At 40.9% G+C, this 14,028-nt stretch overlaps 1 protein-coding gene and 1 non-coding gene across 2 annotated transcripts; both read left to right on the top strand.

Annotated features, from left to right (window-relative positions):
• The first annotated feature begins 3,055 nt into the window (after positions 1-3,055).
• SLC25A3 (solute carrier family 25 member 3) lies at positions 3,056-12,512 on the top strand. Its single transcript, XM_040556525.1, has 8 exons — positions 3,056-3,239; positions 3,375-3,528; positions 7,297-7,418; positions 10,073-10,252; positions 10,363-10,544; positions 11,204-11,376; positions 11,959-12,069; positions 12,178-12,512. Exons 2-8 carry the CDS (start codon positions 3,381-3,383, stop codon positions 12,336-12,338), a joined length of 1,077 nt encoding a protein of 358 aa, XP_040412459.1. The 5' UTR covers positions 3,056-3,239; positions 3,375-3,380; the 3' UTR covers positions 12,339-12,512.
• LOC121064247 lies at positions 10,710-10,950 on the top strand. Its single transcript, XR_005816445.1, has one exon. It is a non-coding gene; the product is annotated as a small nucleolar RNA SNORA53 (small nucleolar RNA).
• Positions 12,513-14,028: the final 1,516 nt, after the last annotated feature.

Below are 14,028 nucleotides of genomic sequence, written 5' to 3'. Positions count from 1 at the left end.
GGAGGATCTTTAATTTAAAATTGAGGTTGGAAACATCAATTGCATTTAAGTAGGAAGCACTGTGAAGGAACTATTTCTTCTTCAGGTTTACTTGCTAGCAGTATGTCTGTACTGTCCTGCAGAATACTGTTTTTCTCATGGCTTGACCTGTGAAAGTCTCTACAGTACCAAAATCCTCAGTTTTTGCTACCACCTTCTCAGATGGTTCTGTACACAAAATGCCTTAATTTTTATTTTATTTGTAACTAGTTTGTGTGAAGTTAAATAGGAACAGGTTAGTTCAAAAATAATGCCTTTAAATAACAGCTCTGTAAGAAGGCTCTTCAGCAAAAAAGATGTGTATACTGCAAATGGAACTTGTAAAATTGTGTGGCATATGTTGTGTATTATTTTTGGCTTGCCTCACCTAGCTAGTCAAAAGAGATATGGGTTAGGTTGTGATGTATAATTTTTAATCTTGTGTTTGCAAGCTCAGGTATTTCAGTGTGCTTTCAGTTGTCTGTTTAGCATTTACTTTGCAGTTTTTTTTAATATTGCTTGTTAAGTCTAATTACATTTGTCTAACATTTTTCCTATTACTTTTCTCTTTCCTCGGGGAATGCACCAGGCTGCTTTGCACTGGTGCAACTGCAGGCTATGACAGTTGCATACGTGAATATGTTCATACAGCATATGGTCTTTGAGTCAATTCAACTTGTAAAATAGTCCTAAGGTGACAAATATGCATATATGTACTGGTTATATATTGGTATGTCTGGGGAAAACTCAAATTAGAAAAGAATGACTAAGGTGAGGAGGCTTATGGTAGTGAATAGTAAGAATAGGAGAGGTTTTGCTACTTCCTGTGTTCTGAGGATGTGACTGCTGTAGTTCAGTCTAGTTACTTTGGATCCTGGTGAGGGAGGTGCTGTGGTGTTAAAGCTTCTTCCCTTGGGCTATGAAATCTCACAGCTTTGACTTGATCTGTTACTGCTTCTCTGGAATCACTGTTTAGTAGCTCTTGACATTTTTACAGCGACTGAGTATGTAAAATACATGCTTACCACAGGAGCAGATGCTACTTGTGCTAACCAGATTATCAAAGGTGTGGATGGATGCTTTGCTATCTCTTAGTATATTTGTGAAAACAGTAGGTTAACATGGAGAACAGGCTTATAAGAGCTTTGACTTCATGGGCTTCACCAAAATGGTAGATGTGTGCCAAGTTCTTGTTAAAACAAGTTCTTGTAAAACAGAAACTGGTCTAAAGTTTCTTCATTGCATGCTTCTGGGGTGTGTGTTAATGACAGAAAAAGAAATGTGTTTAGGAAAGCTTTGGTTTCCAAACTGGTATTTTCCTATTTCCCCAATGTTTGGGAAACTGCTGATTTTAAAAAGATGGATTTAACTTAAAATGGCTGTCTTGTCTATGAATCTGAGACAGGCAGACATGAAAAGGTAGCGTCTTTCAAGTCTTCATCCATTACTATTTTCACTGTGATCAGAAGTCAGATTAGATGGTTCAAATTACAGGCTATTGCAATTTTATTCCTTCACATGTAGGAAAAGAAACTGTGCATAAAATGATAGGCATTCAACAGGAACATGTTATCCCTGTATTTTCACAGGGACATGCTAGGTTCTGCCTTTTAATAGTATTTAATAGTACAGTGGTTAGAAATTGTTAGCTAAACCCAAATAACTGGTTGTTCTACAGGCTGTAACTCTTCAAGTATCAGTACTGGTTATGCACACAAATTGCCACTGTGAATATAAATATAGTCACATGTTTCATAATTGGAAGGAGCAGAGGTTTTCTACATGTTAAAAATCAGACAAGTTTGCAAGAATTGGAGTCCTTTGTATGTAACTTCAAGATAACAGCCCAAGTCTCAGCTAATAACCTCCAAACATGACTAATTAAAAATAAGTGTCAGTGTTTGGCTTTCAGATAAAAGATATTGCCATCAAGTTAGATGCAAGTGAGTAGAGTAGAACAAGTAATGGCAAAAAGAACAACTCTGGCCTGTTGTCCTTGCTGTCAGTGGCAATGAAGGGAACTGTACTTCAGGTTCTCAACTGCTTGCTAAATGAAGCTATTTAAAGTATGCAAGTTTCAGCTGACCTTTTCCTACTCAGCAGCTGGAGTCTAGTTTAGTCAAGGGGGAGTTAGCCAACCCAGACTTCTGTGACAGTGCTGTTATGCTTGTCGTCTTTGACAGTCTGCCTGGATTAATGTTATTGTGAAATAAGTGGAGCTAAGTTGTAAGGTTAGCATAGCGGGTGGTCATGCTGCTGCAAGTTCCAAAGGGATATTTCTTCTGTGTAGTGGTACAGGTGTGCTACTAGTTGTGTAACTGCTTTGAGCCCTTTATTTTATTATTAGTGAGGCTGTGTCTGGTGCTTTATTGTCTTGTGGGCTTAGATTAAGGAGCACTATAATGGAATAGCTGCCTTGAAGTTAGAGAAACCTTGGAGTTTTTACCTCATCAGTAAATAGAGAGGTGATCTGTGTTGTTGTAGTTTTGTAGCATGTGAAGAAGAATATTAGAAAAGGCATAGTTAAGGTAGCTAAGCTAAAGCAGGGCTGCTGTGTTAAATGTTCTGCTTTCAAATTGAGTAACTGCCCCTCTTGTAAGTGGCTGCAGTAACCGAGGTGCGGGCTGTATCTGGGTGCCTGCTGTGCTCGTCCTACAAGGGTGAAACGAGCCGGGGAGGCCGCAGCCCGTGGGGGCGGTGGCTGGGCCTCCTCGCCGGGCTTGGCCTTACCCAGGGCCGTGGGAGCGAGCCCGTTATTAAGAATAGGGCCTGTGGAGACAGAAAGGGCGTTCAGGCGGGGCCAGGGCCGCCTCTGGTTACTGTCACCGTGAGGTGACCGCGGGACATGGATGGCTGAAGCCGGTTGAGGGCCTGCGCGTGTACAGGGCGAGGGGAGCCACGGCCACGGGGCCAGCACCCAGCACGGCTGCGGCGGCACCGGGGGCGCTGCCAGGGCCGTGCCAGGCCGAGGGGTCCCGCTCCCGCGCTGAGGCCCCCGCCGCCCCCTCCCCCACCGCAGGAAGGGCGTCGGCGCGGGCCGCGCGCGCGCGCGGCGGTGCCGGTTCTCGGTGCGCCTCCACCAATCGCCTGGCGGCTTCTTGGGCCCTGGCTCCTCCCCGCGGCGTCGGCGAAGGACAAAGTCACCGCGCCGGGCCCGCGGTCAGCCTCTGCGCCCTGCCGCCGGCCGAGCAGCGGGCCGCCCGCCGCCGCCATCTTAGGAGGTGAGTCGGGTTGGGGGGGGGGGGGGGGGCGCGAGGGGGCGAACCGCCCGGCCAGGGCCGCCGCTCGCCACGGCCGCCTCACGCGTGCCGGGCCCGGCCCTCGCCGCCCCGCTGTGCTCTTGTCGCCCGCCGCAGGTCGCCATGTTCTCGTCCATCGCGCCGCTCGCCCGGCTCAACCCGTTTTACGCGCCGCACTTCCAGCTGGTGCAGGACGGCGTGAGGAAGCGCCCGGAGCCCGCCGAGGCGCCCAGCACGCGGCGGAGCTTGGCGGCCGCGTCCGCTGCTGAAGGTGAGAGCGGCGGGGGGGGACGGGGGGGTGGCGGCGGAGCGGGGCCCGGTGCCCGCGCCCGTTAGGGCGGCGGAGAGGGAGCAGCGGCCCCCGGGGTGGGGAGGAGCCGGCGCTGGGCCTACGCGCGGCCGCTTGGAGGACGAGGAAGGGCACGGGCGGGGGAGGCGCTGGCAGTCTGCGGCACTCCCCGGGCGGCGTGTGCTGGGTGGCACCAGGGGCCCGCCGTTACCGGTAGAGGACACGGAAAGGTCCTGGGCCGGGGCGATTGCAGAGGCCCCGATGGAGGCCCCCTCGGGGGTGGGAGGTTGCTTCATCTAGCTCTGCTGGGCCTGCGGCCTCGGGGGCAGAGGCTGTAGGCCCGTGCTCCTTCCTGAGGAGAAGAGGAAGCACCATATGAATCGGTGAATCTGGATGGAGATGAAATATCCTTTTTATTTGTTGGTTTTAGGGTTTTTTTGAGTGTTTATTCACAGCTGGAAACCTGAACGTTCATATGCATTCTGTTCTGCTTTTTTTTCTCCTCGTAAGTTCAGTAGATGTAGGGCGTACTCAAGATAGCTGTTACATAAGATACAGTGATGCTTTTTAGGTTCAAGTCTAAATGCGTCCTGCATGTTTTGTTATAGCAGTCATGACTTCCAAAGGTCAGACCTTGATGATACTCCCAATAGTGAAAGTAGTTCTTAAAATTCAAATTCTTTGAAGCTGTTGATAGGAAAGCATCTGCCTGCTTTTTTATTTAAAAAAAAAAAAATATACTGTAAAAAGATTTTCAGAACATGTATCTTATTGAATACTATAACTGTTTAAGTATGTTAGTGCTTATTTTTATCAAAAACTACCGTAAAATGATTTCAGCGAGACGCATCTTCGGAAATACTGTAATTGTTGAAGTATGTTAGTGTTTTCATATTCAATGTAGTATGCGAAAGACAACTGGGTGTTGGATTTTTATTAAATTAAAAATACTTCTGGCTTTCAGTAGTAATTTAGCTAAATAAAGCCCAAAATCACTCTTCAGTGTGCTAAATATATTCTGTAAGTACATGTATTTCTTGAGAGTATTATGTTAAATTTTCATTTATTTTGTAGGCAGATACTGATTACCTTTGACTCTTTCTTAGTCTTTGCTAGTCTTTCCTGGTATTTTTTTTGTTTCACATGTCACGTAGCTCTCTTGGCCTTTGTGTTCGGAGAATAACCACGTTGCAGAAGATATCTGAGCTTATGCAAGGTCACACAAAGTCAGTACAAAGCACAAGACCTTTTGAGTTCAGCTTGGGGCATCAACCATAACGCAGCTCAAGAGGCAGAGTGTTTTATGATCAGCTCTTGGAATTTGTCCTTGTTAATGCTTCAAATCTGAAGCAAAGATGACAGCTACATCACAACAAGGACTATGACTATTTTACGTAACAGAGTAGACGTGTTTTTGCACTGTATATTTGAGTAGCTTCAGGGCATTTATCTTACGTGGGCATCTAGGTATGTTAGAATGGCGTTCTTGACTACTTCTGAAATAGAAAGTCAGGTATCTACTATGGCTTTCTTTTCCTAATACTGCTATACAACTGCAGGCATAGGTACACGTAAAGAGCATACGGCACGTTGATAATGGCTTGCTTGTCTTAAGTACTGTTTCTGAATGTCTGGCTGACAGATCAGTCTGAGTACCATTTTAATAAAGTAGATATTTAAAGCTCTGAGTTTCTATGGCTTTTACAAAGGTTGGGGAGTAACAGTAAACTGATGTGTAAAAGGGAGCGTGAAAAAGCAGTTCAGGTATCTTGGCAGTATAGTAAGTACTACGGTACTGCCATGCCACAGGCCAAAGATACAGCTGGACAGGGCTGCCCAGTAATTCAGACCTGGAGTCTGCTCTGAATGCATCTGCATAGAAAACCTCGCCTGTGTATGTTTAACTAATCATTCTGATGAGTTTTAAACAGAATATTACTACTGTCTGAAAAGCTGCTAGCTTAACCATGCTGGGTATATGCAAGTCCAGGAGTAGCATGTGTATAGTAATGAGCAGTAAGTTTAAAAAATTCTCACAGGTTAAAGAGAAAATGTCATTTTTATTGTCTTCGTGATTAATTTTGAAGAGTATGGTGAGAAATAGTGTGATGAAAAATCTGGAACGCTTTGGGGAAGCTTTTCTATAATAGGGAAGCTATAAATTGAATAAGTCAGCTAGTGTTAGTGGGTGATCTCTTGATGCTTTTAAATGTAATTGGAAATTTTTGTTCATGTTCACAAAGGAATTTATTTCAAAAGGAAAAAAAACACGGCAGAGAAACTCTGAATTCAATGATAGATTTCTGGTGTCGCGATTTTCATTAGTGCTTCTCTAGATATGTTTCTTCCTAAGTTGGTGTAACACTTAATGCCTGTTCTATTACAGTGGCGTATATAGCACTAATAGCAAAGGAACCTAAATTATGCATTTCTACTCTTGGGGAATATTTTCTATAAGTGTTTTGTTTTCTATATCCTTATTCTGTATTATAGGTTTGTTTATTTATATACAGTATTTGTTACAGAAGCAGAAATATGCTGGTACCTTATGCTTATTTTTGCTGCTAATAGTATATTCAGTGTTTTCTGGTTGTGTGTAATCATAATAGTTCTTATCCTGTATAGCTTCTTAAAAAAATGGAAGAGAAACTGATTCTTGTTTTTTTAACTGCAGTAACTTTGCTCCATTAGAATTCATGTATCAAAAAAAAAAAAACAACTTTTAAAAGTGGATGATTTTATACCCAGTGCTGCGTGGAGCAGTGCAAGTTAAATATCCCTTGACTGAACATGATCCAAAAGCTTCTTTAATGAGCCTTATTAATTAACATTAAATGTGATGATTAAGTCTAAGAAAAATCTAGAGTTTCATTAAACAGAAGACGTGTAAATCTCAGTTTCTGCATTTGAAAGAAAAATGTATCTGCATGAAGAATCTGAAAGTTACCTGTATAAAGAAAAAATTCAACCTTAATCTGATCTCTGTGGTCTTCACAATCAATGTTAGTGTGAGATTTTAACTATAGTATTTCCTTAAGAACTAAGGAAAGTGCTTAAAGAAAAGAGCAGCTTTCTTTCCAGGATACTAGAGGAACGCTTCCCTTGCTTATTTCCTTGATATAAGAGAATGTTTGATATTGCAGTTTTGAGTCATAATTACTACTAGTAGTTTATGGGATTAATTTATATGAGATAAGTGTACTGTATGCTAAAGCTTTTTCACTGCTTTTTTTTAAAGGCATAAACATAAGTTGGAAGGCCTAGAATCAGATTTTGACAGTCTAAAATGTGTTAATTTAAAACAAGGGAATTATTTTTAATGCTATAGTTACCCAGTATAGCTTGGGAGGTTGTTTCAGTTTAATAATTTTGAGAAGACAGCACTCAGTCAATCTTGTTTCTTTTCTGATCTTCATTACCATGTCTGGTTGATCATACATTTGTAATTTTTTCTAATTAAATAGAATACAGCTGTGCATATGGCTCAGGCAGATTCTTTATGCTTTGTGGCCTTGGTGGGATTATTAGCTGTGGAACAACACATACAGCACTGGTTCCTCTAGACCTGGTTAAATGCAGAATACAGGTTTGTTCTGCATGTCAGTATGTGGTGAAGCTGATAAAGCATGTTTAGTGTGGTATAATTAATCTACTAATGAAATGGAGCCTTAAACTATCACGTGGACATCATTGTCCAACAGAGCATGGAGTTTATGTAAAAGCATGGTGTGTCTTTATTTTTTGCTGCAGAATACAGTTGTGAATATGGCTCGCTCAAGTTTTATGCTCTCTGTGGCTTTGGTGGGGTCCTAAGTTGTGGCCTGACACACACTGCTGTCGTACCTCTGGATTTAGTGAAATGTCGTATGCAGGTTTGTATTAACTTATACGTTTCTTAAACTTTTTCTGTACATAGCCAGCATATTAAGAGTTTACAGTAGGTTATACAACCTTTTCTGGTCAACACACAGCAAATAAATTGAGCATAAGTTCTCAAGTCTACTGCTGTGCAGCTTAACAAAATACCACTTTCAAGGGAAGATGAGGCATTTAGGCTAACCTGGGTAAGTTATTTTTGACTGTATTTAAGATAGGTTCAGCTTACTATATTTGCTTAAAAAAACAAACAGACAAAAAACAAACAGCACCCATTACGATGTTATTCCTTGCTGGCTGGTAGGCTACCTAGCACAATTAATGTGTGTCTGAAGTAAGGAAAAAGTATCAGTGTTTTGAAGACTTAATAGTTTTTTTTAGCTTGGAGTAACATGCGTGTATAATTTTAGCAATTAACATCTTGGATATTACTGCATGAATTATGGCTTGGCTAGTTTCCTTGAAGTGATAGAAGTGTTTCTTCATTAAACTGTAAGTAGTGAAGTCTCATTACAATTAATCATGATACCAGATTCAACACTAAAATCATCTACTGAACAGCTGTGGCTAAAAACACCACGGTGTTTATTCAAGCCAGTCTGTGCCTCAAGAATGAAGCAAATTAAAGCACACCTTTCAAATCTCTGAAAATGTAAAGTTAATGGCTTCCCTGTTGCATAGGCTGACACCAATTCTAAAAGTGGCAATTTTGTAATGACAGAATGCCTGAAAATGAGGAGGAAATGAAGAGGACACTACTTTCTGGTCAGACCTACTAGTCACACTAGGAGAATTGCATGTGATACTCTTTAAAACTGTGTTCTAGAAGGTCTTAGCACTTCACAGGGAAGGGGTTTTTTGCATGCTTGAGAACACTTGAAGAACACTTGAAATTCTGGTCTCAAACTAGTCATTTTGTAACTCATTGGACAAACAGGGTGCATCAGGAGTGGGCAACACACTTCTACAAAATGCTTTCTACAAAATTTGGATTGAGGCTTAACTAACTGTGTGGAGAATCTCTGTTTCTACCAGTAGGGAAAAGCTGTAGTTGCATGTGTGTGTTATTTCTGAAAGTGTAGCTGAAGTGCAGTCATTTATTGTTATGGACAAAGTGTGTCTTCAAAATCCAAGATAGGTAGCTTGACTACACAGACAAGGATGGGTTTCAGGGGAAGGAAGACTTTGATCGTGGGTAAAGAGGATGTAGCATCTCAAACAATTCACAATCAGATTAAGAACTGGGTTAATGGACAGAACGCCTGAGAGCCCTACAATGTTGCATATATCACTGGGAGCAAAGCCTCATACGGCTTCAGTTGCTTGACAGGTGTGTGTTACTTGGGCTACAGTTCTGGACATCTGTGATGAGGGTGGTGATGCATCCCCTTCCTTCTCTAGCATGTAGAGAAAAGTGCAATGAGAAACGTTCCATGTGGCTTGCAGTGTGACCTTGTAAAAACCTGTCAACATTTATCTTTTTACAGGTCCGGTAGGAGATCATGTTACCAATTCTTCCTTGATTCTCCAGGAAGAAAGCTGTTTCCTATCCTCTCATATCTTTTTAAGAGGAGGTGGTCTCCTATGTCCATTATGTTCTATGGATCTGACATGAGACAGTCTCATTTTACAGTACCCAATTAAATATTCTGAATTTCAGTGTTCTGAAATTGAGTCTTTTAAACTTGAGAACTAATTCACTTAAACATTTCAAGTAGCTTGTTGCCAGACTGTGAGACAAAGAACTAGAGGTTGCAGTTTTGCATGCATGTCCCATAGTTTTTCATGAAAGCTTTGGTTGGCTTCTAATTTGATACTTTTCATCCTCCTAAGGAAATGTTGGCTGATATCAAGTATGAAAGGCAAGAGGACATGACTTAAAATTTGTCAGAATGACCCACTTCAGAATTTCTGTTGTTTACTTTCAGATGAAACAAAAATATTCAGGTTGACTTTTTTTTATAAGATCTGATACTCAGAGTATCAGGTGACCTCTAGAGGTCCATTCCGACCTCAACCAAAGTTTTTGTGTGCAGAAAATATTTTCAATGTAGTGTTTACAGTAAAGTCAAAGCACAAGTGCAGAAGTTCTTGAGTGTTCTTCGATATGCTTCTCTCTACCTATCTTAGTCTGTCTGTCTTGAGGGATCAAACTAATAATGGACAAGTAACCTTTTTTCCTTAAAAATCAGGTGATTCTCAAGACTTGGTACCATGGCATAGGTGCAGCACCTTGTTCATAAGTAGGTGTGACATGTAGGGTTGAATAGATTGCTGACAGAAGCTGTCAGATTTTTTAAAGAATCAAATCTAAGTGTAATTGTACAAAAATAGTACTGTCAGTGTTAGAATAGTGACTTCAGTAAATCTTTCTTATGTAGAAGGGCTACAGAGGATAAACGTAAAGCACAATTCAGGCTGCTTGGTTCCTGACTGCTGAGGAATATACTGACTGTTGAAATAAGTTAGGGTTTGAGACTAGCAAGCAACCTACTGCATTTGCATTAGTGTAACCTTGTGGTTGTGATGATATACAGGGAACCATAGGAATCCACCTGTGTGAGGAATTTAAGAGTTTCCTATTTCAAATGGGGGTGTGAGAAGGGAAATGATAAGCTATATCGTGTAATTAACTGTCTATTCTGTTTAGGTTGATCCACAAAAATACAAGAGCATCTTCAATGGATTTTCAGTGACGGTCAAAGAAGATGGAGTTCGCGGTTTGGCTAAGGGATGGGCTCCAACCTTTATTGGATATTCGATGCAGGGGCTTTGTAAATTTGGTTTCTATGAAGTTTTCAAAATCCTATATGGCAACATGCTTGGAGAGGTAAGCCTTAAGTGTTTGGTGTGAGACTGTACATCAGCAACAGTATTTCTAACACAGAGGAATCACAAAAGGATGATTGATTAATGAAAACGTGTTCAAATTCTCTTCAGGAAAATGCATATTTGTGGCGTACTTCACTATATCTAGCTGCATCTGCCAGTGCAGAGTTTTTTGCTGACATTGCTCTGGCTCCAATGGAAGCTGCTAAAGTTCGCATCCAGACACAGCCTGGATATGCTAACACTCTGCGGCAAGCTGTACCTAAAATGTTTGGAGAAGAAGGCATCTGGGCGTAAGTCTCTTAATTTCGATTCAGGTTCTTGATTTAGAATATTTTTCCTAATGAAGGGCTGTTGCTAAAACTAATATTGGCTTTAGCTTAAAATACTTTTCGTCTTTATAGTTCAAGATAACGTAATTAACATCAAAGAATCTGTGCTGAGATGTCTGTTAGTTCCACATGCTCCTTAGATCCATCTTTGTGAGTATCTTTGTGCTGAGTTCTGCTGGATAACTTCAGTTTCCAGCAGTTCCAGTCAGAGATACTCAGCAACTTTTTTGGTTGTACAGTCAAAGATGCTTGAGTCATTGGCATGTGAGAGTAATATAACTGCATGTTAGCCTTCTGTTCTGATAAAAGTGGCTGTAAATATGCAAGTCATTTATCACTATCAGGACTTGGCTGGTATGCAGACATGAGCCTTGCTGCACTTATAGTAGCAGTACTGCATTAGTGCAGTGCATTGTAATCTGAGAAGTGATAACTGTTCTTGGAAATGAATAAAACAAGGATGTTCCTGTTCCATAGGTATTGTGACAATCTGGCCTCACGGTGTCAGTTTTTAGAAGTTGTTTTGCAGATAACAGCAATAAGCTAACAATTTTTTTTAGGCTGCAAATATACCTTAAATGCTAGAGAAAATGAAACTGAGTTTCTCTTCTCTGGTTAAGTTTCTATAAAGGTGTCGCTCCACTATGGATGAGACAGATTCCATACACAATGATGAAATTTGCCTGCTTTGAACGTACTGTTGAAGCTCTCTACAAGTATGTTGTTCCCAAGCCACGAAGTGAATGTTCAAAAGGAGAACAGCTGGTAGTCACATTTATTGCAGGCTATATTGGTAAGCAGTCTTTAAGTCCTGCACTTTGTTAATGGAGTGCAGTAACTCTGGAAGCCTAACCCTTTTCAGAATATCAAATAGGTGGAATCAGAATGGGAGGATTTACATGTAATGTTAAAATGTGAAGTTGAAAAACCTTGATTCAATTTGTGAGTGGAATGAGTGGTTAAATGGGTCTGTAGTAGGATGGTGCTCTTGATTGTTCCTACATTAATGTCAAGTTTAGAAACAACAGCTGATTCAAGCAGGAAAACTTGAGTCTTTGCTGTGTTGGGAAAGGTCTGGGAAGGTTGAAAGAAGGGGGGAGAAATCAGGGCGGAAAGGGGACTTTTAACTTCCAGAGACTCAGAATGAGTTTTACTTTGGCAGAAGGTTTAGTTGCATGATTGGGGCTGAGGTGTTTTCTGGTAGTCACATAACACTAATAAGAATGGGCCTTTTAGGATACCAGGAGGTTTGGCGTAACTCCTGTGCAGTCTATTATTGGTCTAGGGAAGGTGTGGTTTCAGTTGGTTGTGCTTCGTGTACATTGTAATGGTACAGTTAAAATACCACAGAACTAATGTCAAACTGTTTTTTCAGCTGGTGTGTTCTGTGCAATTGTTTCTCATCCTGCTGACTCTGTGGTGTCTGTGTTGAACAAGGAAAAGGGCAGTTCTGCCTCACAGGTTCTTATGAGGCTTGGATTCAAAGGTAAATCCTTACCTTCATGCATTTCGTATTGTTTGTGGTCTTTTGTGTTCTCAAGAGCTTTCTTATTCCCTGGCTTCTTATGCTCATGGCTTTTATTTTGTTCTACAGGTGTATGGAAAGGCCTGTTTGCCCGTATCATCATGATCGGTACCCTGACTGCACTACAGTGGTTCATCTATGATTCTGTGAAGGTTTATTTCAGACTTCCTCGTCCACCTCCACCTGAAATGCCAGAATCTCTGAAGAAGAAGCTTGGTTTAACTCAGTAGACAACTCATGGACTGACTTTGCTGGCTGTCCCAGTGATGAGTTTCATGAAACTTTTATATATTTGACTATGTAGAAAACAAACTCTATATGATATCATTATTGGCTGTGCCCTCATGCCATGTGAGGGTTTAAATTCTACCACTGTCATTGCCTGAAATAAATGAGAAACGGAGTGCTTAGTGTCTGTTTACTACTGCATATGTAAGCTTCATTTCACAGCAGCAAATGCCTCAAATACTTCCCAAATAAATAGGCTTTGCTACACTTCAGGAATAAGAGAATTATGAAATAACTGCAACAAAGTAGGCTTTTGCTGTTCCCAGAGAAGTCCCAAGAATCTCTCCATGTATTAATTCAGAAACTAACTGCAGTTCCGTGTTATTTTTTTGTCCTCTTTCACTTGCCTATACCGGCTGTTACTATACAGTAGCTGGACTCTGAAATGAATGAGATGAGACTGCAGTCTGGTAGGGCATCTGCATTCTCCATAGAGTTGAGGGGAGCCTTACACATAAAACTATTTCTGCACTGAAGTGATCATCCCAACATAACTTATGCTTACTTGACTAATTTCTGCTTCTCTTGCCTTTGAACTGTATCCAAAGATCTTAGTCCTTCTGCTTGTAGTGTGGAATTAAATGGTAGCTGCTGCTTTAACAACAATAAAGCTGATGTTAATGAAGATTCTCAAAGATATCCAACCACTAAAAGTTTACTACAGCTTTATAGTAAAATAAAAAGTGATTGCCTCTTACTGTAGAGATTCAACTTGCCAGCTTTTCCTTAAGCGTGGTACTTCTGTAACTTGATTTTTTCCCCCTTTTTTGGGGGCTCAATTACCTTAATACTGAGTTTTGATTGGACTGTACATTTCTGCAGTGCGAGAAGCCCATACCATTTTTTTCAACCTTAATTGGTTTAAAGAACTCTAGACTCATAAAACATTGCTAGTTTGCAATGCCTACAAAGACAATTAAATTTTTTTTCCCCTCGGTCTTTTGTGTAAAATTAGCAGGCTGCCTTTTGAGTTTTGCTTGTTCAAGAAACTTGATAATCACAGAGCAAAATCCAAAAACTGCTTAATAGCATATAAAGGGTTCACCATGTCCAGTACTACTATCTTCACTTAGTGGAGCTGGAACATAAGTGTCCTTTGTGCAAAGCCATTCAGATATGTTGTCTTTCAGTGTTTGAGCTGATGATGTTAAACTTAGCTTGGCTTTACATAAGTTATATTGCTTCTACTTCCTTAGAGTCAAAAGGAGAATTAAAGCAGGCTGTGTTGGAGTAGCAGACATACCTTGACTGGTACATACATCGTACTGGAACCTGATGTTCTGCTACTACATTATACAGCATCGAGAATCCTGCCACTTGGGATATCCTTTGACTTTCCAAGATTCTGGATAGTTATGTTAAACAAGTAAACTAACACTTCACATTTTCAAAGGCAGCAATTCAAAGTAAAACCTATTAAAACTACTGTATTTCCCTGCTACCATGACACTAAACATTCAAGTAGCGTACATTCTTCCAAGAATGTACATTTCCATACATTCTTGGAAATACACATTCTTGGTAACTGTGTTATACTACAGTCAACTTCTGTAAGTAAATAAAATACTTTATGAAGTACGTTGATGTTGAATTTCAGTGATAAAAGTACATGTACAAAACATGCTGTTGCCT

Source organism: Cygnus olor, chromosome 1 (assembly GCF_009769625.2).
Source record: "Cygnus olor isolate bCygOlo1 chromosome 1, bCygOlo1.pri.v2, whole genome shotgun sequence".
Taxonomy (NCBI): Eukaryota; Metazoa; Chordata; class Aves; order Anseriformes; family Anatidae; genus Cygnus; species Cygnus olor.
Note: the sequence above shows the minus strand (reverse complement) of the source record. Positions and strands in the feature narration are given on the sequence as shown.